This window comes from Cygnus atratus, chromosome 1, assembly GCF_013377495.2.
Source record: "Cygnus atratus isolate AKBS03 ecotype Queensland, Australia chromosome 1, CAtr_DNAZoo_HiC_assembly, whole genome shotgun sequence".
Lineage (NCBI taxonomy): Eukaryota > Metazoa > Chordata > Aves > Anseriformes > Anatidae > Cygnus > Cygnus atratus.
The window spans coordinates 176536891-176563033 of record NC_066362.1 but is presented as its reverse complement, the minus strand read 5'-3'; the positions used below and the strand labels follow the sequence as shown (position 1 = coordinate 176563033).

Genomic DNA, 26143 nt, shown 5'->3' with positions numbered 1-26143 from the left:
TAGCATCACCTTTTTGCTGTGGCCACGAAACGCACGTTATTTCACACGAGCAGAGCTGGCAAGTGGAGCGTGTCCGCTGCTGGGGCTGGGGGACCCGACGGGAGGCTTGTAGGGAGATGGATCAGCCAGAAATGCTGCCTTTAACCAAAGAGGTCATACTCACGGGCTGTGTGTTAGTAAAACATCTATTTTATTGCTCCGATCCTGCCCCTTCCTGGTACCCTACTACCTATCTTTATGACTTGCCTCTTGGTACTAGAACAACTCTTCCTTTGTAGCATGTTTCTAAACCAGATGAAAGGCAGGGCTATTAAAACGTAATGCTGTCTAAATATATATATATGCTATTAATCATATTTGTACAATAAATAAAACATCATAGAAAGAAACACATACACTTTTATCATAGTGGAAAGATGGATTTTTACCCTCTATTTAAGCAGAACAGCACTGGTATCTTATCTTGATTACTTTCAATTAATCATCAGTGGAATGCACAAGGGAATGCCTCAGAAATCCTGGCACTATAAATGAATTTATTCCTTTGACGTAGAGGGCTGCTTGTTATCATTTAGTTAAAAGGAAGAAACAACCGAACACTGTTAGCAATAAAAGGTATTTCATAGTCTGGCAGAACTGTTTGCCCAGATCTTACCTTACTTTATTCTAGCTGCTTTGTAAAGCTGAGTAGTTTTTTTCACTTTCTGTAATAATAAACAAGTTGCCAAATGATCACATTGACGGTAAGATTATATATTTTTTTTTCAGTAAAAGAAGTGTTACCGAATAATTTACACTCATTTCCCACCTTTCAAAAGTGCGGGTCTTTAATTGCTTCTCGTTCTTAAGACCAACAAATAGGAAGGCTACTGAGTAACAATCTGTTACCATCAGAAGTTTACCTATTCAGATAGAGCCCGAATGTTGCTAAACAGTAACCACAGCAAACCCGGGCTGTATTCTGTTAGGAATTTAAAAATTAACAATTTTAACCCAGGTCATTTGTTACTTATAATTGATGCACTGAAAAAAGCAATTTCCAGAAACAATTTAACACCCTACTGGAAAGCACCCAGGCACTACATGGGTGACCACAAACTAAAGAAATACTTCCTTTAACAAGCACTTCCATATTAACATACCTATTTGGGTTTATATTTACCCCAGCTCCCACTTTTAACACCATCTGCACCCATAATTCTCTCAGGTTGCCCGAAACCCCTTGAAAACATGAACAGCAGCAACGGAGATCATTCAAATGAAAGCTTTATTTGGTATTTTCATATAAACTCCACTGCAAGAGCTTGCCATATTCTGTCTTTGCGACTGAGAAGTTGTTTGAGAAAACAGCTGTTTGATTTTGCAGACAACACTTACAAAGTAAAACAAATGCTTTCGAACAACTCCACGGTTCCTTCCACACTGCACCTTTGGTAAAGCAAGTGACCAAAATCCAGTCTTTAGCACGGGCTCTGCATAACGCTGCCTGCTGGTTTTTAACGCAGTCTGTTTCTACATGCACACGTAAAATTGAACCTGTGTTCGTTGACGTTCTCCAGGAATCCTCTTGGGCAAATTCAGCCTCTTTCAGATTATTTGCGACGTTTTTTTTTTTATTATTTTTTGTATGGAAACTTTTATTCGAGCTATATCCCAAAACATTTCACAAAGCCAGACTCGTTAACCACACAAATGGCTAACACAATCCCTATGTTAAGGAGCAGGTAGAAGGTAAGAGGACCCGAGAGGTAGATACAAGAGACCGAAAAGATGGGGCTGACACAACAACCGAAGGACTGCAGCAGCAGACAGCCGAAGGGACACGGACGGCTTTTGAAGCAGCAAGTGCAAGGAGTTAAGGGCCGCGAGCGCCCTGTGAGGAACGGAATGAAATCTGTTTCAGGAAAATAAACTCTCCAGAAAACCAAAAGAGCACAAACAGTCAAAATAGCTGCGGCTGTGCTTCTCCAGGGCATGAGGCGAGCAGGCGGAGGCAGCACCCTGCTGAAGCTGGGAGGTGGAGACACGGCGGCCTACACAGGAGAACACCAAACCTTCTGGAGAGCTCAGCAGGGACGAGGGGAAGGTGTATGCTAACAGCACGGCACAGCGGTGAGACGGAGATTTGCATATATAGGGATACTGGAGGAAGACGGCTTGCGGAAGACACCGGTAATGATAAAAAAGTACGAGGAGGGGAAGGCGCAACTCAAAAAAGCAAATTAAGGAAGCCAGGCAGCATTAAATGGTTTTTTACTCCCCTTCTGAGGTGCCAAAATATGCACTGGAATTACATTATTTTCAGAGAGGGGAAGGAGAAACACTTTTATAGATGCACAGGTAATGAATTTAACTCAGAGCCCTGCCAGGACTAGTCCTCCCATCCTCTCAATCTGAGCATTTGTTGTTTGAATGGTGCTGCAGCACAGACTGAGTCTACGCGGGTCAAACAACAGCAAACATTTACTCTACTGGGAAAGTCTGCATTTCATTCTGCATATTCCCAGGTGCAGGGTTAAAATTTGGCTTGGCCTAAATTGGAACAGATTACTCTATAACCTGGGTTGAACCGAGCAGGTGCTCCCTGCACAGCTCCTGTCACACTGAATTACACGCCAACTACATTCCCTTTTAATCTATGCAACGTACCTGCTTCTAAAAGCATCGTCAGCTTCAGGCAGGCCCTACTGTCAAAATGCACACACTGAAGACAGGCTGCGAAGCTCTCCTTCCAAACAGACAAGACAGGTGAAAGGTGAGGCAAGAAAAAGACAGTGCAGTGAAGTGACTTGCTCAAATTGACACAGACAAAAATCACCATCAGAAATTGCAATGACTCCCCCACTACCTCCTACTCTCCCCCACCTTTCTCCTACTGCTAATAATGCCTGCGACAGCGGTAAAGCCAAGGATGTAGTCCTAACTCAAGGTGCTTGCAAAAAAAACCATGCGAGCAGATAAAAACAAGCTGCATGATAGAAAATGGATTAGTGAGAAAACAAAACACCGCTTTTCTGAAACAGCGAGAGGAACATTCCTTGGTAAAGAGTCAGTGCAGCCCAAGGAAGGATTAGCAGATGAGGAGCATAACTATGATAATACCTAGAGGATTCCTATGGCAAATTCCAAAGCAGAAGATTTTGCACGGAGATAGGGCAGAAGGGAGAGCTATCTCTGCAGAACAGATGTCCTGGAACACCAGGGTCTGCCTTAATTCTCATAGACCGCATTTTTGTACACAAGAGAAAACGTTTGGTTTAGACACGCAATAAGGATATCAAATGACAGCACAGTGCAAAATTAAACAGCGACTCTCTAAGTATCACGTTTGTTTCAACTGGCTCTTATTACACTTGAGGGCCAGCAACAAACTGGTCTCTTCAAACTGATCCGCAGAGGCAGTGGGGAGAGGAGAGCTGCACTTCTGGTGAAATCTGGGCTTGAAAAGTCACATCAGCAAAAGCAAGAGTATGTTATTTAACCCAACTTGACTCGTGGCGAACAAAGAAAATGTTTAATTCTCTCCCCTAAGGTAAACACTTGCTTTGGTTTGTCTATGAAACTCAGTACTTTGCAAAGACCTTTGGTTCACATTACTACTAACAGCAGCTCCTCAAGGAAACAAGCCTGGAACACTTCTGTTTTCAGATGTTTTTAAACATCTGCTTAAGCAATTTAGTTACAGGTATCTTGAATCACTGCCTATGAGGATTTCAATATGACAAAACATTTTAAAGAGAAAATGACAATGTTTCGGGAACTTCGCTAAGCAGGGGAAGACATCCTCTTCAGAGCATATTAAAAGTGAAGCCCACAGAAAAAGAGCACTAGTAAGTAATAAAGTCATTTCGCAGATACATCAGAAAGAAATAAGTATACTTCAGGCAGGAGGATGAGTACAGAACAGAAGGAGGATGAGTACAGCAGGGCAAAACGAAATCATAAGAAAACAGTTTCTTGAAAGAAGGGAATGATCAGCTGCTAACTCAGCAGCTGGTATTAGCCGAGGAGCAGAAAGAGCTGGTTGTACTGGCAAGGCACAGGGCACCTGCAGCAGACAGCACGATGCAGTCATGTGAAAGGCAAATGTGGCTTAGGGATGTACCACGGATTATTTACAATATGGTAAGGAAGTATTAGTAGCATCACACATGGTATTAATCTGCCTTAACATACAGTTTAGGCAACCTCAGACTGGAATGGAGGAAGAGAATTGCTGGTAAAGCACGGTTTTTAAGAAAGTGCTTCATGTGATTATGAAAAAGAAACCTGTCAACCTCTCCATGGTAGAAGGGGAACTTCTGTCCTGGCCTTGCATATGAGGTCTTTCATGTGGAGCAAACGTACATATTCCTGCATCTCCTGGACTCCGAGAGCATCCAGTAGTCACCTATATCTTCCAATGAATATGCAGAGCTAGGTATGACAGAAAGTGTTCAAACGTCTCAAAACAAACATCAGAAGAAACACAACCCTGACAAACAAGCACATACAATTAAAATAATTAAAATTGATACTCCAAAACTCTTCTACACACACAAAAAATGTCACACAATAGAGAGAAAGAAAAAAAAAAAAGGACCTCAGCCTCCCTTGTAATACGTGATAGACCAGATTCCCACTCCTTTGCCAGCTGGTCTGACAGATAGGTCTTTCCTCACAGAAGTTCAAGCTCAGCAGTTACCAGCTGTATTTTGCTGTAGGTGGACTCCAACAACTGCCTTAACTCCACTCTCTGACTGAGACTCTCCTGAGCAAAACACTGTGGGCTTTAGAAATGGAGACGTGTTTTTCAATGGTTTCATGATTTCAGACTTTATGGCTCTCTTTTTGACACCTAGAGAAGCAGGAAGTAAAGCTGCCTTCTAATGCAACCACTGAGTCTTGATGATGCTAAATGGAGACAAAACCCATCAGATTGAGAAGTCAGACTTAAAATCCTTAAAAAAAATGCCTAAGCATTTATATTGCCAACTTCTAATAGCCCGAGCAGCCAGCTCGGACAGTTCAGCCATCAGCCCCACTCATCTTTTACTTTCCTGTAGCACCGGGAATGATGAAGCTTCGATATGCTTAGCCCCTCCCAGCCTACGTGACACTGTCTGCAACTACTCAACGCGTTCCTCTTACCAACAGAGGAAAACCACCAGCCTCAAAAAGGATGCTGTATGCTGTAGCAGGGCTAGATCTTTGGAATATTTTTTCATGACAATATCATGTAATTGCCTTTTATGAGGAAAGAGACAAAAAGGAAACAACACCAAAAAAAAAGAAAACCTGATGTGTAAGAAGAAAAAATTCTAGAAGAAACAACAATAAAGCAAAATACATTGGGAAGAAAGCACAGAAAAATCTACTTTGACAGAGGTGGCTCCAGAGCTGTTATTAAAAATCAGATTCATCAGGTTTAAATCTTCTGCAGAGCTCTAACAAATTTATCATGCATGTACACAATTAATTTATTTTCAATACCATTAGAAATGAGCAGCACCGGTGTGACTAACTCCCCTAAAAACAGCTTTCAGTTTATCTACTTGAAATGTTGGAACTCTCATCACCTAGTATTTTGCAAGCAATTAATTAAAGGTTAGTAAGCACAGTACTTTTACTCATTAGTTAGGAAACTACTCCACATAGATTATCTTGGGGGATGATTTTACTCTCTAGTACATGCCACTGATCCAGTTCTTGTGTAAAAATAAAAGGTCTGTATCATTTTTTTTAGATTAAGCATTAGCACATTGTCCCATACTTAGAAAAGGGATAAAAAAACTGACAAAATGTATTTAAAACAGCATACACTGAGCAAATTGAACTTAGACGGCATGGTTAAAACAAAAGTTAAAACTATTTACAATACTGCATAAGTAATATAACACAAACTTCCATTCCAAATGCACTCACATCAAAATAAAATAAAAAAATAGTACAACTCACATATGTTTTAATACCTATAAATCCTTATTTTCTATCCAACATTTTCTTTATAAAAGCCTGTTTAGAATATTAAACTTCTGATTCTCTCAAGCCTAAACGGATTCTAAAATGATCTGTTACTGATCACTTAGTCTTTGTCTTAAGTTTCTGGATTTTCCATTTTCAAATTTCCTCTTTTTAAATGTTGGCACCCCTTCTGTCAGGTCTCCAAGGGAGGTAACTGTCTTCTCTGTAAATATCACCTGGGCATCTTCTGGAACCTCTAGCACTGGAGCTGGTATATTGTCACTCTCTGTACTAGGAAGCTCCAGGTCCACTTTTTCACTGGGGGAAGAGAGGGAAACATAAAAGAGTAAATCTGCATGGGGAAAAGAACATTGTGTAGTACAGGCAGCAATACCCATATTTAATCAAAGCAGCTTTGAGGTAGATGCGAAGCCTTTTAGCCAAGATCATCATCATGACAGGGATCAAGAAAGACATTCTTTGTTTCTTCTGTGTGAGGTGGCATAAAAAAATTGAAAATAGAAAGAAATATAAAAATAAAGAATGTTGGAAGATGGTGGACAGTGGGTAATTAGCAATGGTTCGCTGATAAAATGCTACTGAGTAGTTTTCCTCAGGTGTCCATCCTCAAGACTCTGCATAACAGAACATAAGACAGGCCTGCCAAATGAGCCAACGACCCAAGGCTGGGAGAAGCAGCTTCATAGCACAGGATCACAGCTAATAATCAAGGACATTGTCTAAAAACTACCAGTTTTAGGGGGTCGGTGGCAAACACTGTGTTCTAGCAGAATAACCGGAGGCATGAACATAAAATGGAGAGCGGCTGAACAGTTGGCAGAAAATGATCCAGATCACAAGACAATCAGAATCACAGCAGCATAACACTACTGTGAAGAGACACACTTAGGGGGCACTTTTGTATGAATTGGCCAGGAATACAGACATCTTTCAGCACTGCTGAGTGTTAGTTTACTGTCAGCTCGTGTACTACACCCAGTGTGGGCTCCTGTGCTTCAAGGATCAGCTCGAGCACCTGAGCAAGAGCCATGGGCATGACTGCAAGTGCAGAAAATGTGACTGTTGCAGTAACCCTAAAATGCAAATTTCCAGAAAGTAGCCAGCACTGTCTAGTCTCAACTGCAAGCAACTAATGAACAGCTGCATTTGTCTTGGTTACACGTGTGTTAAAGTACAGACTGATATATATAAGGTTCAGTAGCTGAAGGCACTTTTTATTGGGCAGTGCTTTCTAAAAACATTGAAAAAACTTACCAGCTCTGGAGTCAAGGAGTGGTGAGCTGACCCAATACAGGAGGTGTTATGGGAACTTATCAAGCAACATTATTATCTCCAAGGAAGTGTATCTGTGCTTAACTTAATCAAACAGTGACAGAACTGTACTTGCTGAATAATTTAAAACTAAAATGCTGTGCAATGGGGTAAGAATGAAAGGAAAAATTCATTTCCTTCTCCCAAAACTATTTTTCCAGACTCCTAGAGGGCACTGTAACAGGAAACTCATCATAAAAGACAGTAGGCTTCAGAAGAAAATGAGCAACCTCAGGCATCGTGCAGTAAAACAAACCAAACCAGCCAACCAAAAAAAAAAATAGACACACACACAAATCCTGATCAGATGCAAGTCATGAAAACATCTGCAGTGCATCAGCAGGACATGTGAGAGAGAGAGACAGCTTCCAATTTAATATTGGTATAACCAGATTACATGTTTTGTCTTTCAACTCCTTACTTAAATCATTACAGAAAGTGTCTACCAACACATTACGACAGCATCCAGTACTTATCCGTAGTGACAGCAGAAAAAGTTTTAGTGCATTTTGTTTTGTTTTGGCTTAACTTGATTTTGAAGTTAGGGAGCAAGAAAAATGAGAGCTCAAACAGAGCTCTTTCACTACAACGCTGGGTTAAAGTAAGACAAAAAATTTCTGTTACAGAGGGCTGTCCCCTTCAAATGAAGGGTCAGAATCAGTAGAGCATCATGAACTGAGGAATAATTCACTGCTTGTGGAAGCAACTCAGCCCACATCAGGTAGAATTCACTTGGAGTCTTCAAAAAAGTTTACTCATATCAGCAACTACTGATCCGACGGAAGAGATTCAAAGCCATATGATCAAGATCAGGCTGCCGAGGACCCTAGATCTTGAACTCCAGGCAGAGTTAGCCCAACTAATCATTCATCAGAAAGAAACAGAGTTTAGTCTGGAAGCTAGAGGCATTGAGCAAGCTGCCTATGCTGCTCCAAGGCTGGAAGAAGTTGAAAAAACAGTTTACAAGAGCTGGAGTCCCCTGAACCAGATTTTTGAAGGAGACAATGTATAAGGAACATAACGTTAGAGTAGCTAAGTTTAAAAAGTTGATACTCAGCCTCTGAAGAAAACGATGGATGACAACTATCCTTAAAATCTCCTCAGTTTACTTTGTACTTTGGGTGAAATTCTACACTAAAACAAAATGCCACTGCTATCCTCAATGGAGAGGTATTACTTTAAATAATCTCCAAGAAAAGAGTTGTACTTTATGCTACATTCCCAATAAAAGCTGTGGTAACTGCCAGAAGTCAAGAAGAAAAAGATTCAGCTCTTGAAAACAGATTCTGGAAACAAACATTACGCAAATTGCTGTGGTAAAAAGATACTCACCCTGATTCTTCTTCTTCTTCTTCTTCTTCATTTTTAATTGCTTCCCATTTTCCGTAAGGGTTGGTCTTAGATGTGTCACTGGAATTACCTTTGGAAGCTGATGTACTCTCTTCTTCCAGATTAACTTCCCGCCATTTCCCATAAGGGCTTAACTTTTTAGCCTTGGGAGACTTCTCTTCCTCTGATTCTTCATCATGACCTCCTTTCCTCTAAAGAGGAAAAAACCCACCTTAAGCAAAAATGCCTAAATAAAAACATAACGTAGCTTTATTCTACATCTTTTATTTATCATCTACTATTCGTAATTTTCAACGAAGACTAATTTGAAACAATAAAATCTTACTGTAATAAAAATCTTCACGTTTTTCTCCTTGAGCTTTCATCTCACACAGCTGAAAAAAACACTAAAACTATCATGGCTGAAGTTAACAAGGATTAGCCAATAATAGCTTACTTAAAAATAAGAGGCCAAAAAATCACATGCAACTTTCAGTGCATGCGCATACACAACTTGTACCTAACACATGGTAGTTTATAATGATGCACAGCGATACATAAATATGTATTTTAGAATTAACACCTGTTTAATTAATACAATTTATATTTAAGCCATCTCTGCTGGTTCTGAACTACCAGTTTCAGAAATCCACCTGACCCAACCAGAGCCATAATCACACCTTTTATGTGAAGTTTCAAAACTGAAGACAAATATACATAATTGATTTTTTACTGTGGGCTGCCAATGCCAATTAACTTTTTGGATTATTTCAGGGATAAGACAGTCTACCTTCTCAGAGTACATCACACTTGTTGCAGAATTCTTCTTCAGGTTGGCTGAAAGAAAGTTCATGCTCTGCATTCTGGAACAGTGCCACTAATGTGCCAAATAACTTCAAATAAAGATTCATTTCACTATTCGTAACAGTGCAAACTCCTACTTTCAGTCATAAGGTTTAACCTCATCACAATGAGTATAGCCTATCACAAGAGATGAAAGATAAGTCATTTTATGCTAGAAAGTGAACACTATATGTAAAATGAATCTAAAGAGAGAATTTACCTTGGAATTTTTTCCTGGACTTTGTGCTTCACTTTCACTGTCTTCCTGATCGGAGTCCGATTCAGATGCTTTGGAACCTGCTTCTGCACGCTCTTCAGAATGCTTGCCGCGTTGACTGTTCTCATTTGAAGATGAAACAAAACCATCAGGTTTTTCCCACGTGGATACTGTCCAAGATATTTGAATAATCGCATTATTTATACATCTAACTAATCTGTTATTGCTTTGACAGCACCACCTTTCAGAAGCAGTACTGCCTTACGCAGATATACAGCAAATAATTTAGCACAAGGCCTCTGCCTTTGTTCAGTATATTTTTCTCAGCAAAGATACCATCATGACAACTGAGTTCACTGTTGATAAAACTTGTTTTAATTAGTGCTTAAGAAAAACATCACGCATAGCAAACCGTGGTCCAAAAGACTCTGGTCCCTCTCACCCTAAAACAGGACAGAACACCTTTGGAGGTACCTATTTGATTTGAGTTATCCATTGATGCCAAAGAAAGGATGAGGTAAGGAATGCTAATTGTGAGCTTCTTAGCTTTCAGGGCAGATAAAACCTTCCCCTCTGCTACTCATCTCAGTAAGGTTAGGTCTCTAATTAAATAGCTATCAAGTAAACAAGGGAATACAAACATAAATTTGAAAAGGCAAAAGCATCTGTAGGCAATGATCTGATTTTCAATTAGAAGGTAGTATTCCAGCAAACATATTGATAGAAGGTATTTAAACAAAAATTGAATCAGTGGTCTTAAAGCTGGTTTTAGTAGCAATAATGTAAAAGTTTTAGTAGCAATAAGGTAAAAGTATACCAACTTTTTATATATAATGTTATATAAGCTTTCAAATGTAACAGAACTACTATTTTCCCAATTACTTTATTTCCAAAGTAACCCCTAGCTGAAAACAACACTTAAGAAGTATGCTTCTAAATGTATCTTGAGGAAGTAAAGGTGTAGAAAACTGACAGTGGGTGGCTTACACCTAACAAAACAGTCTCTTAAGGGTATTACTGTCATCTAGCTTTAGACCAGTAACTGAGAAAGTTCACTTTTTTAGGTATCACATATTGTCAGTGGATTAAGGTGCAGCCTTCTGAAGCACAATTCATTGCAGGAGCTAAGCCGAGAGATACTGGCCTCCTAAATTACATGCCTGAGATGAGACACTATGAACATTCCCCTTGGCTAACAATTTGTCTTTTCTTCAGAAAACAGGATTAGCATTAGCAGAGCCGACAAGTATTTCAAGCATTTGCAAAATACCTACAACTAGATAAAAATAAGGGATCACTTTGAAATCTCACAATCTGAATTTTTACCGAATATACTGATTATAAAGACATTCTTCTTAAGTGCAATGTGTCTGTGAAGAACTTAAAAACCATTACAACCGAAGGCATAAAATATATCTGAACTTAGAAGGCAATGTTTAAAAATAACCAGCAACTCACTTCCCTTTCAGAAGAGAAACCACAAATCATTTGAGAAGGGGCATGCTGAAAAACTAAAAGTGTTTTGTTTTTTCTTTCCTATTCTTGGCATCATTAGGAATTCCACTTCATACCCAACAGCAGAAGGAAAACTCATAGCTGGCATAAAATCACTTGCTCTCCAGAGAGGCACTGTTGACCATACATGATTTGAACAGATTTAGAAAACAAATGCCTGTTCTGGGGGAGTTACCACAAAGTTCCCCATGCAGGGGGAAAAAAAAAAAAGGGGAAAAGAACTAGGGGCTCTGATTTTGGACTCTCATGTCAGTCCTATGTCAACAAGAGGAAAAGTTTAGGAGATCCTAAACTTCAGCTCCATACACCTGGTAAAACAAAATCCTATCCCTTTGGGTTTCCAAACTAAAACTTTAATGCATACATAGAAACGAAGAACCCATATCTTAGAGTTGTAAGTTAAAGGTCTAAAAAAAAAAACCAAAAAAAACAAACCTACAAAGCACAAATGTATACGATCTCATAATACATTTATAAAGTCAGCACTGAGCTAAGCAACAAGTCTATTCCAACTAAGGCAACAGCTTAAAAAATATAAAACTTGACAATGGCCTTAAAACACAGCTATTTGCAAAATAAAATGCTGCTCTGAAAACCCTCTGTTCTGAAACAGAGCTTAACTCCTTACCTCCTGTTTGTGTGTTATAGTAATAGGCATGACCATCTTCAGTGACACCTTCTACCCACACTGCTCCCTGAGAAAAAGATAGAGAAGCTAATTAAAAACAAAGACTATTAAGGATCAGCCAAAGAATCACTTACAAAACGTAAGACTTGATCCCCTGAATATTTTTGCTCATGATAATTTTACTGTTTCAAAACCTGTCTGAAGCTTGAACCCCTGAAACTCTTATAAATTACTCCCTTTGACTCAAATGAGATTGAATTGCTTATCTTAAAGAACCACAAATCCATATAATTATTTTTTTTTTCAAATAGTGGATAATTAGTATGCCATACAGTTCAGATTATGATACAGTCCATTATTTTACATGTTAAGATGTGAAGGCTTTGGAAAATCAAAAACTTGTCATTTCCCATTTTGTTCCTTGTCTTAAGTAGAGACTGTGAAATACCTCTCTGGAAGACTTGCGAGTTTCGTCAGGGCTATAGAAAACCAGTATGAAGAAATACTATCACCGAATAAACACAAGCAAACAAAACAGCCTTCTAAAATTTATTCCAAAATACACATTCACCAAAAATAATTGAAGAATTAATCTTTGCAGGAATGCATGCCAATGAATTTACTTGGAAACACACCAATTTCAACAAAACATTGATTTTCCATACTGATTAACAAACTCAGGAGAAACGTGGCTGAATTTGCTGCTGGTATGTCTTTGTGGATGTGTAATTAAAATAAAAATTACTTGCAGAATAAATAATCATATATTACACGAGTTAAGATCTTCCTTAAGAACCTGACTTTAGCAACACTTACACATAGAACTTTTTTCACTGCTCCTTAAGTACTAATATTACCTACTCCCCTGTACTGGGCAGGACTTCTATGTAGCTTCATCATACATTACTTTTGCATTAATAAAAGTTTCTGTGTATATATACACACACAGATATATAGATTTTTGCACACACACTCCTATCCATCTGCTTAATACTCCATTAAAACCTTGTTTTTCTTTTTAAAACAACAAAATCAGAGGCTCTCATCTGCTCTGTAGAAAACTACGTAAGGAACAAAAAATTATGCCAGTATGTTCAGAGCAGGCAAAAGCAAGAAAGCCTTCAGTGATCAAGTTTCCTCAAGTTTTTGCTCTCAAAAGCTTCAATGTGATAGTTTCAAGAAAAGGAAAAAAAAAGGGAAAATGTATCTTATGAAAGTAGAAAGAGGACAAAAGACTGTTCTTATGTGCAACCTATCCTTTTTGTTACAGTTAGATCCTGAGAAGGTTTAGGTTTTCAGCAGATATTCGATCTTTGGCACACTGAGCATCCTACTACATAAACGCTAACAAGCACGACATCAATCTAAGTGAAGCTGTAGGTAGCCTTCACCAAGTCTTTCATTGCTCTGTTCTCTGCACCTCTTGCAAAGCCTGAGCAGCAAGCTAACCTGCTATAAAACAAAGAGGGACCGTGAATTTCACTTGCACGACAAATTGCAAACATGCCCTTTAATTTGTGGGAAACGTGAGTCCTTGGCTAGAGATCTGGAACATTCCCAGTATCTTTAGCTCAGACTAAATAAGGCAGCAATTAAACGCTCGTTTTTAGCGGGAGCTGAAGTAACTAAAGACACCACAAAGTCACAGATCAGGGCAAGGGAGGAATGGCAAAATACAGCCATGTGGCACAAGAGATAGCTGAGGCTGAAGGTGTGTGTTTTATGATACAGCTGAGACGAGCTAACTTCAGACTGTTGCCAAGAAGGCAGCTCCTTCCCTCCTCCATCTGGTCTTCCTGAACTGGCAATTCTGACTACCCAGAAGGCTGATTCAAAGAAACAAGCAGTAACCTGAACTCCGAGGTTTCCACTCCCTGGATGAGTTCACTGTCAGGACAAACACACACCAAGGACCATACACGATCAGTCACTGGACCACCTCTTTCAGTGGAAGGCAAGAGTAAGACTGCCTTACAAATACTGCAAAGCTATGCCTTGACAGAAATGATAAAGTTGAAGACCTGGTTAACAAGTTGGGCAAAACTGCAGGGGAAAGGAATCAGAAAGCCAGAGTACCACGTGTTGGGCAGCTCTGACATGAATAAACACTTAGGAATAAACACTGGATGAAAAAAAAAAAAATCTGCGTTTCTGAAAGAAAACCCTCTCTTAACATAGACAGAATAAAGACAAAGAATGTGACATTTTGTTAATTGATTCAATTGCCTAAAAATATACGCCATTATAACCAGTTTCTCCTCTGTCTGTAAGTACCCAGTACCAAACAAAGGCTACCTTCTAAGATACAACGCTATAGAATGAAAGAATGTCAAGCATTCTGAAAAAGACAGGATTTTTTGCTCTCCAACAGAAAATCCAATATTGGAAGACAACAATGACTTTAAATCGTACCGTACCATTACACTTATCTTGAAAATGGGAAAAACTTAACATCACTTCATGGGAATGTTGTACAAATAGTGCTTTTAATGTTATGAATCACTAAGTTCCTGGAGTGAAAAATATCAGGGGAAAGTCCACTGATGATGATGATAAATGTTTCCATCTTTGGACTATTCAGTAGGTGTGCCTGTCCTTTAAATCAGGAAAATACAGTAAAACGCTAAAAGGTTGCTTGCAGATGGCAACCGTGACTCTAAAACCTACAAAAAAAATATCAAATGAATGTATCCTAAAGCAAACACAAAGATTTTTTTTCTTTACTACTGGACAATGCAGTCTCTGTGTTTTCCACGCAGTGCTTGGTGGTCATTATAAAACAGAACACACAAACACACATGCGTTTCTTCATGCACATAACAAACAACTATTTCTCACTGAGCAGTCGTCAAAAAGGAAGAATTCATTTTTTCTTTTAAGTGTTAAAAATTTCTACATCACTGTGGTAGAAGAAACTCACAAGCTATTGTTTAGATGTGATGTCTCTTCAATGCTTATATTCCATCTTACTGTAAAAAGAGAGGAGAGCTACAAAAAGCTGAACAGAATTTATTCCGTTTTCTAAAAGCTTTCAATTCCATGGGCTAATGCATTAAAAAAAGCATATTCTATTATTGTTCTCTCTTATCTTCCCTTGATACTAATTATCCAAAAATACATGTACAGTAGAATTTCAACTTTCATCATGTATGTCATAAATGATCCTATATATTTACATTATGTTATGTTTCCTAAGTTTACTAAGAGCAAACGATTTATCGTCTGCAATCAGAAGAGACTTGCAAATTGCTCAGCTCATTTCTGGTAAGTGTTTACAAGGGCAAAGAAAAGTACAAATAACAGTGTTTGATTACCGTTTGCGAATTTTTAGAGTTGCCTTGGAATCCTTTAGGTTTTTCCCACTGTGATTCTTAAAAAAAAAACAAAAACAAACAAAAAAAATTCACCCATTACTCAGTCCTGTTCATGTTTAATCACGTTTAGGAAAAAAAAGATCTAACTGGCATGATACTGATATGTGCACCCATCCAAAGTGTAGCATAGATACATCCATCAGAATATAAATTATCCTTGGTCAAACTATAGTATGAACAATAAACCAAAGTGTCATAATTACAGTTGGCTTTATCAGGACTAATCTGCCAGACTATTAAATTCTGGCTGACACACAGATACTGGAAGTTTGGTTAAAAAAGGGCATTTTTTTAATGGTAGCATAGGTCAGAAGAAACTGCACACACAAGATTTTTACCTTTTGCAAGTTACCTTGTAGAAGGAAAGACTAAAGTAAATACTAAAGTCATTTCTACATTTATAAGAAACAGTTTGCTATGTTCTCATTAATCATAAAAGAGGGTTGCTTTTATGCTCTAAAGTAGATCATAACACATTGCTCCTCAACAGAAGTCAGTCAGTTAGATAAATCCTGTAAATGTGGAAAGAAACAATCAGACAACAATTCATAACTGCCCTCATTTACTTGGGTGTGACCAATGCCCAAATAATCGTTCAGTTCACTTCTCATTCCTGATAAAGCATTTTTAGAAAAAGCACAGCTATCTTTTGTATATTTAACCTCTGAGAGGCTAACATTTTCCAGAAACAGTAGAATTACTCTGTTATCCCATTATTATTAAGGAAAAGCAAATACAGTCTCAAGTTTCGGATGCCTAAATCTTGATTATTAAGTATCAAAAACTCCATCTAATTGTTCCGATTTTAATAATCAGCTTCCTACTGAGATAACGGAAGGGTAAAGAAATGCAGGTTGTCTTCAGTCATTTGTATGCTATATAGACATCTGCATTTGCTCCTCACTAATTTTTACCTCCTGTTTTTGTATTGTAGTAGTAAGTGTAGCCTTCGGGAGAAAGTCCTTGCACCCACTCCTTCGTTTCAACTTTCGGTGGCTCTGAGGTGCCCGGAGATGTCTTTTTTTTCTTTTCCTTCTTTTCCTTCTTTTCTTTCTTTTCCTTCTTTTCTTTCTTTCCTTTATCTTCTGTTGTGCTACTCTGTGTTTTACTCAGCGCTGAACTGGGACCTACCTCATCTTAAAGAAAAATAATACTCAGTTAAAAAAAAAAAGTTTCAATCTGAGCTTAAATATCAGTCACTCGTGTAACAGCAAATAGGAAACTTTGTTATTAGGAGTATTTTTAGTCATCAGTATTACAGTTGTAGTAGCCAAACTGAAAAGATTACATTCAAATATTCTTTCATTTTAGCAATATGATAGTGTTATAAGATAATGTCTTTCTTATAATAACTCTTGATATTTGATACCCAAATATCAAAAGATGAATAACACAAAAACTATACGGACCGACGAGCTCTGACCAAACCCAAAGAAACTAAAAGAGTTCTGAAAAAGAAGTACTACAGGAGCTTTAAACCACAACTTTTTAGAATGGATAATATGTCTTTGCATTGACTGAACAAAGGTACTTGCTGAACTGCAAGCTGAGTAGGAGATTTTAATCTCTACTACTTGATACCAGTGGGAGTCCAAGCTCTCCTACTTGATAGGAACTTTTGTCTCCAAGTGGTAAAAGTGAAACATAAAATTAACTAAGGGAAGCTGCACTGCCGATTCAAAGTACTAACTACTTTTTTTTTTTTCTTTCACATTGTTTAAATGTTCTATTCCAAACTGGATTGTTCCATGCACCTGAGAACACCATAGCTAAAAACAATCTGTACTGCAACTTCTACTACTGGCAATTTCCAGGCTCACATTTCTTTCTTTTTCCTTTATTTAAAAAAATAAAGAATAAAAATAAATAAAAAACAAAACAAACAAGCAGACAAAACAAAACAAAACAAAAAAAAACACAAGCAAACAGTCCTGGAGGCCTAGTCTCATATTCCTAAAACCTAATTTAAGAAAAAAAAACATTCCTATTCAATATTCTTTCAATTTTGTCTTTAATCCTTTGGCAACTATATGAACTACCTGGCTTGATTCCAAGCCTTTTCAAATCCTCTTGATATGCTTTCATTGCAGCCTCCTCCATTGCTGCAAATTCTTTTGACATGTTTTCTTCTTCTTTTGCTTTTTCCAAGCTTTTCTTTTTAATCTAAAACAAAACAAAAGCCCAGGAGAATAAATTAAACAAGTCTGATAATAAAAGTGATTAAATGTATGTATTTGTGAAAGTAAGATAATTGAGTTACCTCACTAATTCTTTTTGCCACATTTTCTTTATGATTCTTTCCTCTTTCATGAAACTCTATGCTCTAAAAAACAAGAAAAAACAGGAAAAATAATGCATACAATTGTAATTTATTTCAGCTAGTTAAAATTAATTAGACTAAACTTCGTTCAATAAGCTGAAATGTAACCCGCTTTGAAAATATTTACAGCTAACTCTACAGCTGTAAAATATTTCCTCATAATAAATTCAGGAACGCTGCAAAACACAACATAAAACTTATGAAAAAACAGTAACGCTCAAAAATGTTAGTATAAATGTTCGTCTTCTGTATTTAAGAGATTTAAAACTTCAGAAATAATAATATTCAGCACATATATTAGAGATGAGTAACAAGGAATTTGGGTTCCCTCTCTATGCTATCCTTCTAAGTAGCATACCTTTTTTTTACCCGCTTTGCTGGTTTTCCTGCAAACTTTTAAAAACGTTGTGGTCTATTTAGCATTCCAAACATTAGCTATAGTCCTTAATTAGATAATTCCCCACTGTACAAAAATCCTATGAACTTAAACCAGTCTCCAGGCCCACAAATCTGAGAGAGAGAAAAGGCAAGATGGGCGAGTTGGGTAAGTGAGGACAACACAACAGTCTGCAAGCCAAAAAGCTGCCAGAAAAAAGCAAAGCCAGTAGAAACTGGAAGGAGTTCAGAAGCTGTACAGGTGACAGCTGAAACCCTCATGTGGTCCACAGAAAACACATCTGATCTCACTTAGGTGTTCAAAAGTTAGGTGCCTGAAGCTGACCTAGTAACCCCAAATTTCTTTGGGCAAACAGATGTGCAGAGGATGCACATCCAGATGATGATTCACGTCTTCTGAAGGCAGGCTTATAGGTTACCTAAGTACCCTCCTTAATGCATATTTCTCTTTGCTGACTATATAAAAGAAACCTAAACCAATCAGCTCACATTTGTGCTTCTGAATTACAGGTATCTAATTGTAAACCAGATGAAGCTCAGCTCCAGGAGTACCTTTGGCATTGAGTCAGGAGGGCAGAACTTATTTTTAAAGTGAGAAACCAATGGGTCTAAAAAAGGAGTCTTGCAAAAGGTGTCTGCAAGTCAGAAACACCTTTCTTTAACCCAGTAACATTTCTGTGGGCTGTGTGAAATGGAAGAAATTTCCTTTAAGTGCTTAGAGCACTGGCTGTACCAGGCCTGCCATATACAAACAGCATGTATACCAGGTTTTGCTTGCCATTTGCATACTAAGGCTAGGAACAGGCGTGGACAAAGTTTCAAGACAGATCAAATGTTGTTACAGATCCTGAAGAAAAAGCAGGATCAAATATTTCACGTCTTATCTTGCACTGCCAAGTAAAAACAGCACACACCATCTTGGATGCAGGTACGTGGCTCTCACGGAACATGTTTTAAATATCACAATTATTACAAAAGCATTTTTAAACAACACATTTCATGTATTAATAAATATTAAAGTGATTTTATAGGCCATAATTCAAATTCCTAGTATTTCAGAATCATTGACTTAGCAGAGAAGATGATCGTACAGGTCTGTTGTCTGCTATCCAGCACTTGCAGTAATCGCAGAACTTTTTTGGCTGAGATTTCCAGTAATCGGCCCTGGGGAGAAGGAAAAAGAAAAGATGTGCAATCTGAAACAATAATCAAAGCCACAGGTTGTAAAATATGCAGCCTCAGAAACTAAACCGAGTCGCTGTCTTTGGGTGATTGAGTGCTACGAGGATTTTTTTTGGTGTTGTTGTTTTTGAGCTTTTTTTTTTTAAGCTAAGGCAAGCAAGCAAGAATAGCTGTATTGACTACAGTGGTTCATAAAGCACTGCTCAGTAGCGAGATTTACCCAACTGATCCTTGAAGACCGCAATATTTTTTTTCCTACAGAGATAATGCTGTAAGAACCAGAAATATAAGACAACACAAGCCAAAGCTAAACAAGCAGCACCAGATACCCTTACTCATCACAGAACTGTCAGAAATGTGCAACTCGTGCTATTTTTCATTAAAAAACGCATACAAAAATGCTGCTAGGGGTAAAACTTTGATTTAGAGTCAAAGCCCATTTTGGGTACTGTCCGCAGAGAGCTTAGCAACACAGCGGTGTGGTTCTGGACGAGGTGAGCTAACGCGAGGAATCCCGGGGCAGAATGGGACCTGTGGGGTCACAGACAAAACAGCAAGTGGTTTGGGTGTTCCTATGCAACAACGCGAGCATTTCTGAACCAGGCCATTTAGATAAGAAGTTGCCTGTGTGTGAGAAAACAGGGGGAAAACTCTACAGAGCTCAAATGTTGGTACGTAAAAGTATTTACCAGTAAAACAAACAAGCCCTCCTACGATTAGATAAAGGCTATTTCTTCATCAACAACTGCTTTCTAATGCCAGATGAGGGTTTTGCAGAAATAATTCCATTTCTTGTTGGCTTGCAGAAACATATGCAATGCCTCGGTTCAACAGAAAACATTCCAGCACCAGACTTTTATGCTTTTCAATTAAAATAAAAGGAATGAGGAGAAAAAATAATAAAAAAATCAAGGTGACACTGAGAATATTCAAGATTAGTCCAAAAAAATGGATCTCTGCCTTCCACCTCAAGATCAACACACACAATTCAAGGAAGGTACTTCCTGACATTTTTATTCAATAAAAACAAAACTTCTTCCACACATAAAAATAGTACCCCCGAACCTTTTATGTGCAGGCATATCTTTCATAACAGAAATAGACCTGACTTCACTCTTAAAATTGAAGCAGAGATCAAAATATGCCTCCCCATTAGTGCTTAATGTAAAAACACGATTACCAAGAGGCTGTGGTTATTTAAAGTCGTAAGTATGATGAATACACTCTACAAAAATATTTCAACCTGTAAGCAAGTGTGTTAGCAGCACGCAGCTTTTCAAGCAATTTTCTGGGAAGCCAGAAAGCAGCTGGGCTTCCCCTGATTTACACAGAAATCCTCTCACCTCTACACAGTGCACTTTCAACCAGGGCGATTACTTAGTCACACATTTAATTAAAAGGCTTTCGAGATCCATACTGCAAAAACCCACTAGGGCCAAAGCCTGGGAAATCTAAAAGTGGCTTGAAAACCAGCTGAGTGGGAGGGAGATGTTCGGAGCTCAGAAATACCTCTAGGCCCTTTTTCCTCTTTGAGCTATGGCTCCTGAACTGTCCCTAAGCAGGGACAAGTCACCCAAGGTGAATTTCCTGCTAAAAGCTGCGTTAACTTTCCTAAGGCAATGATCCGGTTCTGACAGAGAGCACACACAGTGGAACAGCCTCACTATATGCTTCGAAGGTGCAAGAACATCTGTGGGTTTCCAAGTTTAACCTAATGGGATGCGTGTTTTGACTTCGAAAGCATCAGTGTGAGTGCTAATATTAAGGCTGGGCAGCTGCCCTCACCAAAAGTCAAGGCATGAGAGGCATTTTCACAGCTATTTTTTCCAACATTTTCTTTCCTGAAGACTTCTGGTCACCACATCTGTCACAAGACCCTGTAGCTACACAGTGATCGTGCTGGAGAATCTGAGGGCACACCTGGGACCTAAATACAAAACTCGAGGCCTTGTCAAGGAAAGCTTTTTCTTTGTCTTCATCTCCTGTTGATGTTGCTAAAGATCAGAGCTGGCTCTGGTAAATACAATGCCATACAGTAGACCTGATATCATGGGAACCTTAAGTCCTGTTATTTTATGCTCAACAAAGTTAATTGTGTAAATTACAGTCCCAGTTCTGCAACTTAGGAGTCTCCTGAGTATTATACGCGGAGATTTTCCACTCGAGTTCACACCACTCAAAAAAAAAAAAAAAAAAAAAAAAAGAGCAAGCTCATCTGAACTATCCCCTGAATCCCATCTGCCACTGTAACGGGGAGGGAGCCTGCGAAGCACCAGCAGGGCTGCAGCGAGGTCCCCCCTCAGCGGGGTTCTGCCAGTGCTTCACAGGCTCTGCTCACCAGCCTGGAAGCCAATCCTGCTTGACGACAACGGTCAAATATGTGACTTTTTTTTTTCAGTAATCTACCAAATACAGCCTTGAGAGTAGATGCTGTTAAAATACAAAGGTCCTTTATACTTGAATACTTGTGCAAAAATCAAGGAAACCGTTTTATTTTAGAAAGCCCCGGCAGAAAAGGCAGAAAGAGGGGAGCGAACGTAAAACTGTTTTCTATGAACTTGAACGAAGTGACTCTTTGCCCCAAACAGCTGCAGAGTGCAAATCGTGTCAATGTTAAAAACATTTTCAGATTTTTTAAGTTCATTTAGGATTTCAGGGTGAGTAAGAACACAGAGAAGAAGGTTTCAACTCTGCACTAACAGCACCCGCTGCATTCACCATCCGTAGCTCTGCAACTCAGGTATTTCTCCTTGGCGTAATTAATTCCGTGAGACGTTAGAATCACACAGCCTGTGCTAAAATAATTGGCTTGTGCACTCCTCCTGCACATGAACTGAGTGTTTGGGAGACCACAAAAGGACCAGGTTCTGTTGACAACATGGAGAAAGCAACCCGAGGAGTGACTCCAGCAGTGCCGGAGTCCAAGGCCCTGAGTTCTCAAGTCAGAGCCCCCTGTCAATACACGACCTTCTCCTAACAGCTTAGGCAAACTATTAAGGCTTTAACAGACAGTGCAAGCAGCACTTATATTGGGAAGCATTAAGAAACCCTAATAGAGACGCTATCTTCAGTCAAGAAAGTTTTGACAAACTTTATTGTGAGACTGGGATGGAGGTTTTGGTTCCTACCGCATGCTGGCTGGAAGAAGAAAAATAAAAAAGGGAGGGCAGGGAATAAGAACTAACTATGTCAGGTGGTTCTGAATACAAGAAAAAAAGTATCTGAAAACAATAAAAAAAGTAATTTGGCCATGCAAACAAAATCTGGAAGTATTTGCTTTGAATAGCTTTGTTCTAAAACACCAGACTTGAAATCTGGCAGGGATGCAGGGGGATGTGTATTAGGGATATATCTGTCCAAATTATAAGCCTTTAGGGGGAAAAACATCATACGCATGCTCAGCAGTCTTCTTTGGTTTTAATATCTGCAAACTCCGAAGATTTCACACACAGTTAATACCTTCCAGCTTTCTACAGGTTTGAGCACTGAACAGGCTGGGCATGCATCATCTTCTTGAACACATCTTCGTGTGCGAAGTGAGAAATACTTCAATACTAGGAATCCTAGCTCCTGACTACACAAAGATACGAGAATTCAGACTACCTATCATTGATGGTCTGTAACAGCCACTCAACAGGACACAGTTTTCAGAAATACTAATAAATGCTCGTGAGGAATATTGTGCACTCCTAAAGCAAAATAATACTTCTATAATGCAACAAAGTAGAAAAAAAATGAAAAAATCCACACATCTCACAGCAGAGCTTCTGCAAGGGAAGCCATTCCAGAAGACCTAACTCTAATGAAAGTATCTCATTTTATTCATATATATCAGTGTGGGAGTGTGGCCATGGGGGTCGACAAGCCCTATGGTTGGTGATAACATCAGACTCTTAACGCAACATATCAGCATATATACCTCAGCTCTCAGAACATAAAGCTAAAATCATTAGGGATCGAGGCTAAAAAGGAAAGAGTCTTCTTGTACTGTGAGCTAGGTCCCAGTGTAATAGCCTTAACGACCTGCATTCCCAAAGAATTCAGAGCAATTTATAGGGCACTGATACTACCTAAAACTCTTCTTTGACACATATCCTTAATTTTTATTAAAAAAGAAAAAGATATGTAAAAATAAGGTTTTAAGAAAATGGCATCTCTGGTGCACCTACTTGTTGGCTTTCTGCTCTGCCCCAGAATACACTTGTATACGTGAGCTCCTACAGAGCAGTCACAGGTGGAAATTTCACCTGCATGAAACAGGGCGCACATCTCTAGCCTTCAACTCAATTTCATTTTTGGCAATCCTTCAGTAAATTCCAATTTATAACTCAAGGGGCTGCTTCTTTTTACTACTGTAATAGCCCCCAATAGAAAACACACATAGATCATAATCCCGCAGGACAATCTGAGCAGACAGCAGAACCTGCCCAAGCTGCTTGACCTGACTTTGTATTGGTGCTGAAGAACATTTGCGTCTATCTGCTTAGCCAGGTCATTTATCTGTGCTTACCTGAAAGGTAACACCACGAACATTTGTAACAATATACAAGAATACTCAAGAATATCAGAGCAGGCAGGTTTTGCATGTACGGAGCTCCCATGGAAATCACCTCAGCTAACGGCAGCGGTCTAAAAAGCGAGTTATCCCTGTGTTTAAGTTCTTTCATGCTAATAAATGGGGACGGCCACCTCCAAAGGGGCACTCTTCCCACCCTAAAATTGGCATCTGTGAGGCAAACCGAACCGCACAGGTGTGTGTTCCTGCCTTACACAGGGAGCCTAAAGCAAACAGCCCGAGCCAACCTTCAGCATTAAATATCCAAAGTCAGGAATATCTACCAAGAGCAGAGGTCTGCTGCTGCAGATGAAGAAGGATATGGGCCACGTCAGGGAGAATATGATAAGAATTAGAAGAGAGAGAGTAGGGAAAAAAAAAAAAGTGACAATTTGGGTCAAGAAGCTGTTCGGGTATAAATTTAGCAGGAACTAAAATTACGAACACTGCTGCATGTACTGTGAGTCTGCAAGGCAGGCTCAAACAGCTGAACTACCAAATACTTCCCTACAAGATCTCAAATTTTGGATCCATTTCGTATGATTTTAAGGGGAAAAAATGATATTTTGAAAAGTAAAAGAAGCGAGCAGATGTCATCTGACTTTCTCAGTTCATATAGAGCAACCCCCGCGTTTTGCACCCCCTCCCAGACACGCTCACGCATCAGTAGATGTTTTCTAAATATTTTAAGTGGTTAAAAGAGGCAGCAAAAAGGAAGAAAGGGGGCTTTCCTTCCACAAACTGCACCCGGAGCTGGAGGTAGCGAGGAGTCCCGACGGGGGGAGAGCTCCCCGCGGAGCTGCCGGGCCGAGATAAGGGCGGAGATAAGGGGGGAAAAGGCAGCGCAAACAAACAACCGGGGGGCCGGGGGGCCAATAACGGGACGGTAAGGCTGCAGCCCGAGGTCTTCCCGGAGCTGTGTGGGCACCCCCAGCCCCCGAGGGCCAGCCCCAGCCCTGCCCACCCGCCTCCATCCCCGTCCCCCGAGGTCCCGGCCGCCAGCACTCACATGGCCGCCGCCGCCTCCTCCGCCGCTGCCCTCCGCCGGTGCCGCTGGGGCGGAGCGGGGCGGAGCGCAGCGATGGGAGCCGGGAGGGCTCAAGCCGAGCTCTGCTCCACCCGCCCTTCATCACCTCCTCCTCCTGCTCCTCCTCCTCCTCGGCCCCCGGCCGAAGGCAGCGCTCCGCGGGGAGCCGCACGCTCAGGGAGCCGCTGCCGGTGAGTGGAGGGCATGGAGGGGGGGTCGGCACCCGGAGGCCCCGGGTTCGAGCCCCACCGCGGCTGTGAGGGGAGGGGGTGAGGGGAGGGGGTCACGGAGAAGGGGCCGGCGACCCCCTGGCAACTTTTGGCGGAGTTGGGGGTGCGGGAGAGGGCGGGTGCTGGCTTCTCCTCCCTTCTCTTCTTCCCCCTCCTCCTCCTCCTCCTCTTCGTCGTCGTCCTCCTCGCCCCGCCGCCGCCCTTCCCTCCCTGCTGGCAGCCTCGCCCCGCCGCCTTGGGGCTCGTCTGTTGGGTGCCCCCCTCGGCCGCTGCTTTCTTTCCCTCCGAGAAAAGTCGTCCCGCTTTTGCCTCCTGCCCCCTCGGTACTGTGTGAAGTGTTGCCCAACTGCAACTGCTGCAAGACCAAAAAAAAATAAAAATAAAAAAATAATAATAATCTTAATTCATCGACTGCAGCTGGCAATCTGTTTGCTGCTGAGGGTGGAGGGGAAGCCTGGGCAGTGAGTCATGAATTTAAAAGGCCCTCTGCTTGTTTATTGCAAAAAATGGGGGTGGCGAATTCAACATGTGGATAATAAACGGGGGGGGAAAAAAAAGTGACTAAATTCCTAATAAAAATGATTAAATGGGGGTACCAGCGCGTTCTTCCCTGCCCCCAGCTTGCTGTCGTAAGAGGAGGGGGGAAGTAATTTTGCTTTTTTTCCTGAAGGGGAGGGCTTGCGGTCAGGCTGTCATAGCTAACTGCAGGAGTTATGCGTTTGTCAGCATTTCCATTATAAGTGTACTTTTTATGTAGTTTACAACTTGGTTATAAAAATATGCACTGGGTTGAAACTTGGTCAACGGCCTCTTCTCCAGAAACATCTTTTAAGCAAACTTTGAGACGATTCTGCTTAGATGTGAAGTGGAAATCCGTAGAAAATACTGGATTTTGTGTTTCGCTGAACTCTAAAACTTCGCTGCTCACGCACGTAGATGCATTTACAGCTGTTAGCCCAAACTTGGTTTGTGTTTTATTTTTTATTTTTTTCCTGCTAAGTATGCTAAGTGAGAGAAGGGTTTAAAAGCTCGGCCTCTGCACGCTTTGGGATCGCTGTTAGTGTCTTAACTATTTCGAGAGAGGCTTGATGAAGCCTCTTAACGGAGGCCATAGGGGCATCATGAGGTGCCCACCTTCAGAGGAGTCGCGGGGCACCACGTACCCGCAGAGCTTGGGCAGCCTGCTGAGTTGTACCAGCGCTTTGAAAGCCCCAAAGCTGTGGACAAGGCGCCAGTGTTAAAATAAAAGCAG

At 40.2% G+C, this 26143-nt stretch overlaps 2 protein-coding genes across 7 annotated transcripts in view; one reads left to right on the top strand and one right to left on the bottom strand.

The window, feature by feature from the left end:
* Positions 1-771: 771 nt before the first annotated feature.
* WBP4 (WW domain binding protein 4) lies at positions 772-24793 on the bottom strand. 2 transcript variants are annotated; one of them, XM_035553432.2, is made up of 10 exons: positions 24644-24784; positions 18989-19061; positions 17442-17504; positions 17221-17344; positions 16096-16317; positions 15122-15177; positions 11808-11874; positions 9668-9834; positions 8608-8816; positions 772-6261 (listed from the first exon to the last, which is right to left on the bottom strand). In XM_035553432.2, coding segments are annotated over exons 1-10 (1191 nt in total). In that variant the 5' UTR covers positions 24646-24784; the 3' UTR covers positions 772-6053. The 2 variants fall into 2 exon arrangements, with proteins under 2 accessions (XP_035409325.1, XP_050564146.1); XM_050708189.1 differs by having other exon boundaries at positions 1256-4474; positions 24644-24793.
* The window catches only part of ELF1 (E74 like ETS transcription factor 1), an 88581-nt gene continuing 87050 nt past the window's right edge, over positions 24613-26143 (top strand). The window contains exon 1 of one of the 5 annotated variants that reach the window (XM_050708185.1): positions 24613-24852. The gene's annotated coding sequence lies outside the window, so the exon portion shown is untranslated. The remainder of the gene's footprint in view (positions 24853-26143) is intronic. The other 4 variants (XM_035553423.2, XM_035553428.2, XM_050708170.1 and 1 more) reach the window with 4 other exon arrangements.

Coding starts and splice junctions, on each gene's coding strand:
- WBP4 (XM_035553432.2), bottom strand. Junction 15,178..16,095: donor CTACAATACAAAAACAGGAG/GTAAAAATTAGT, acceptor TTTTTTTTTAAG/AATCACAGTGGGAAAAACCT. Junction 6,262..8,607: donor GAAGAAGAAGAAGAATCAGG/GTGAGTATCTTT, acceptor CTCTTCCCCCAG/TGAAAAAGTGGACCTGGAGC.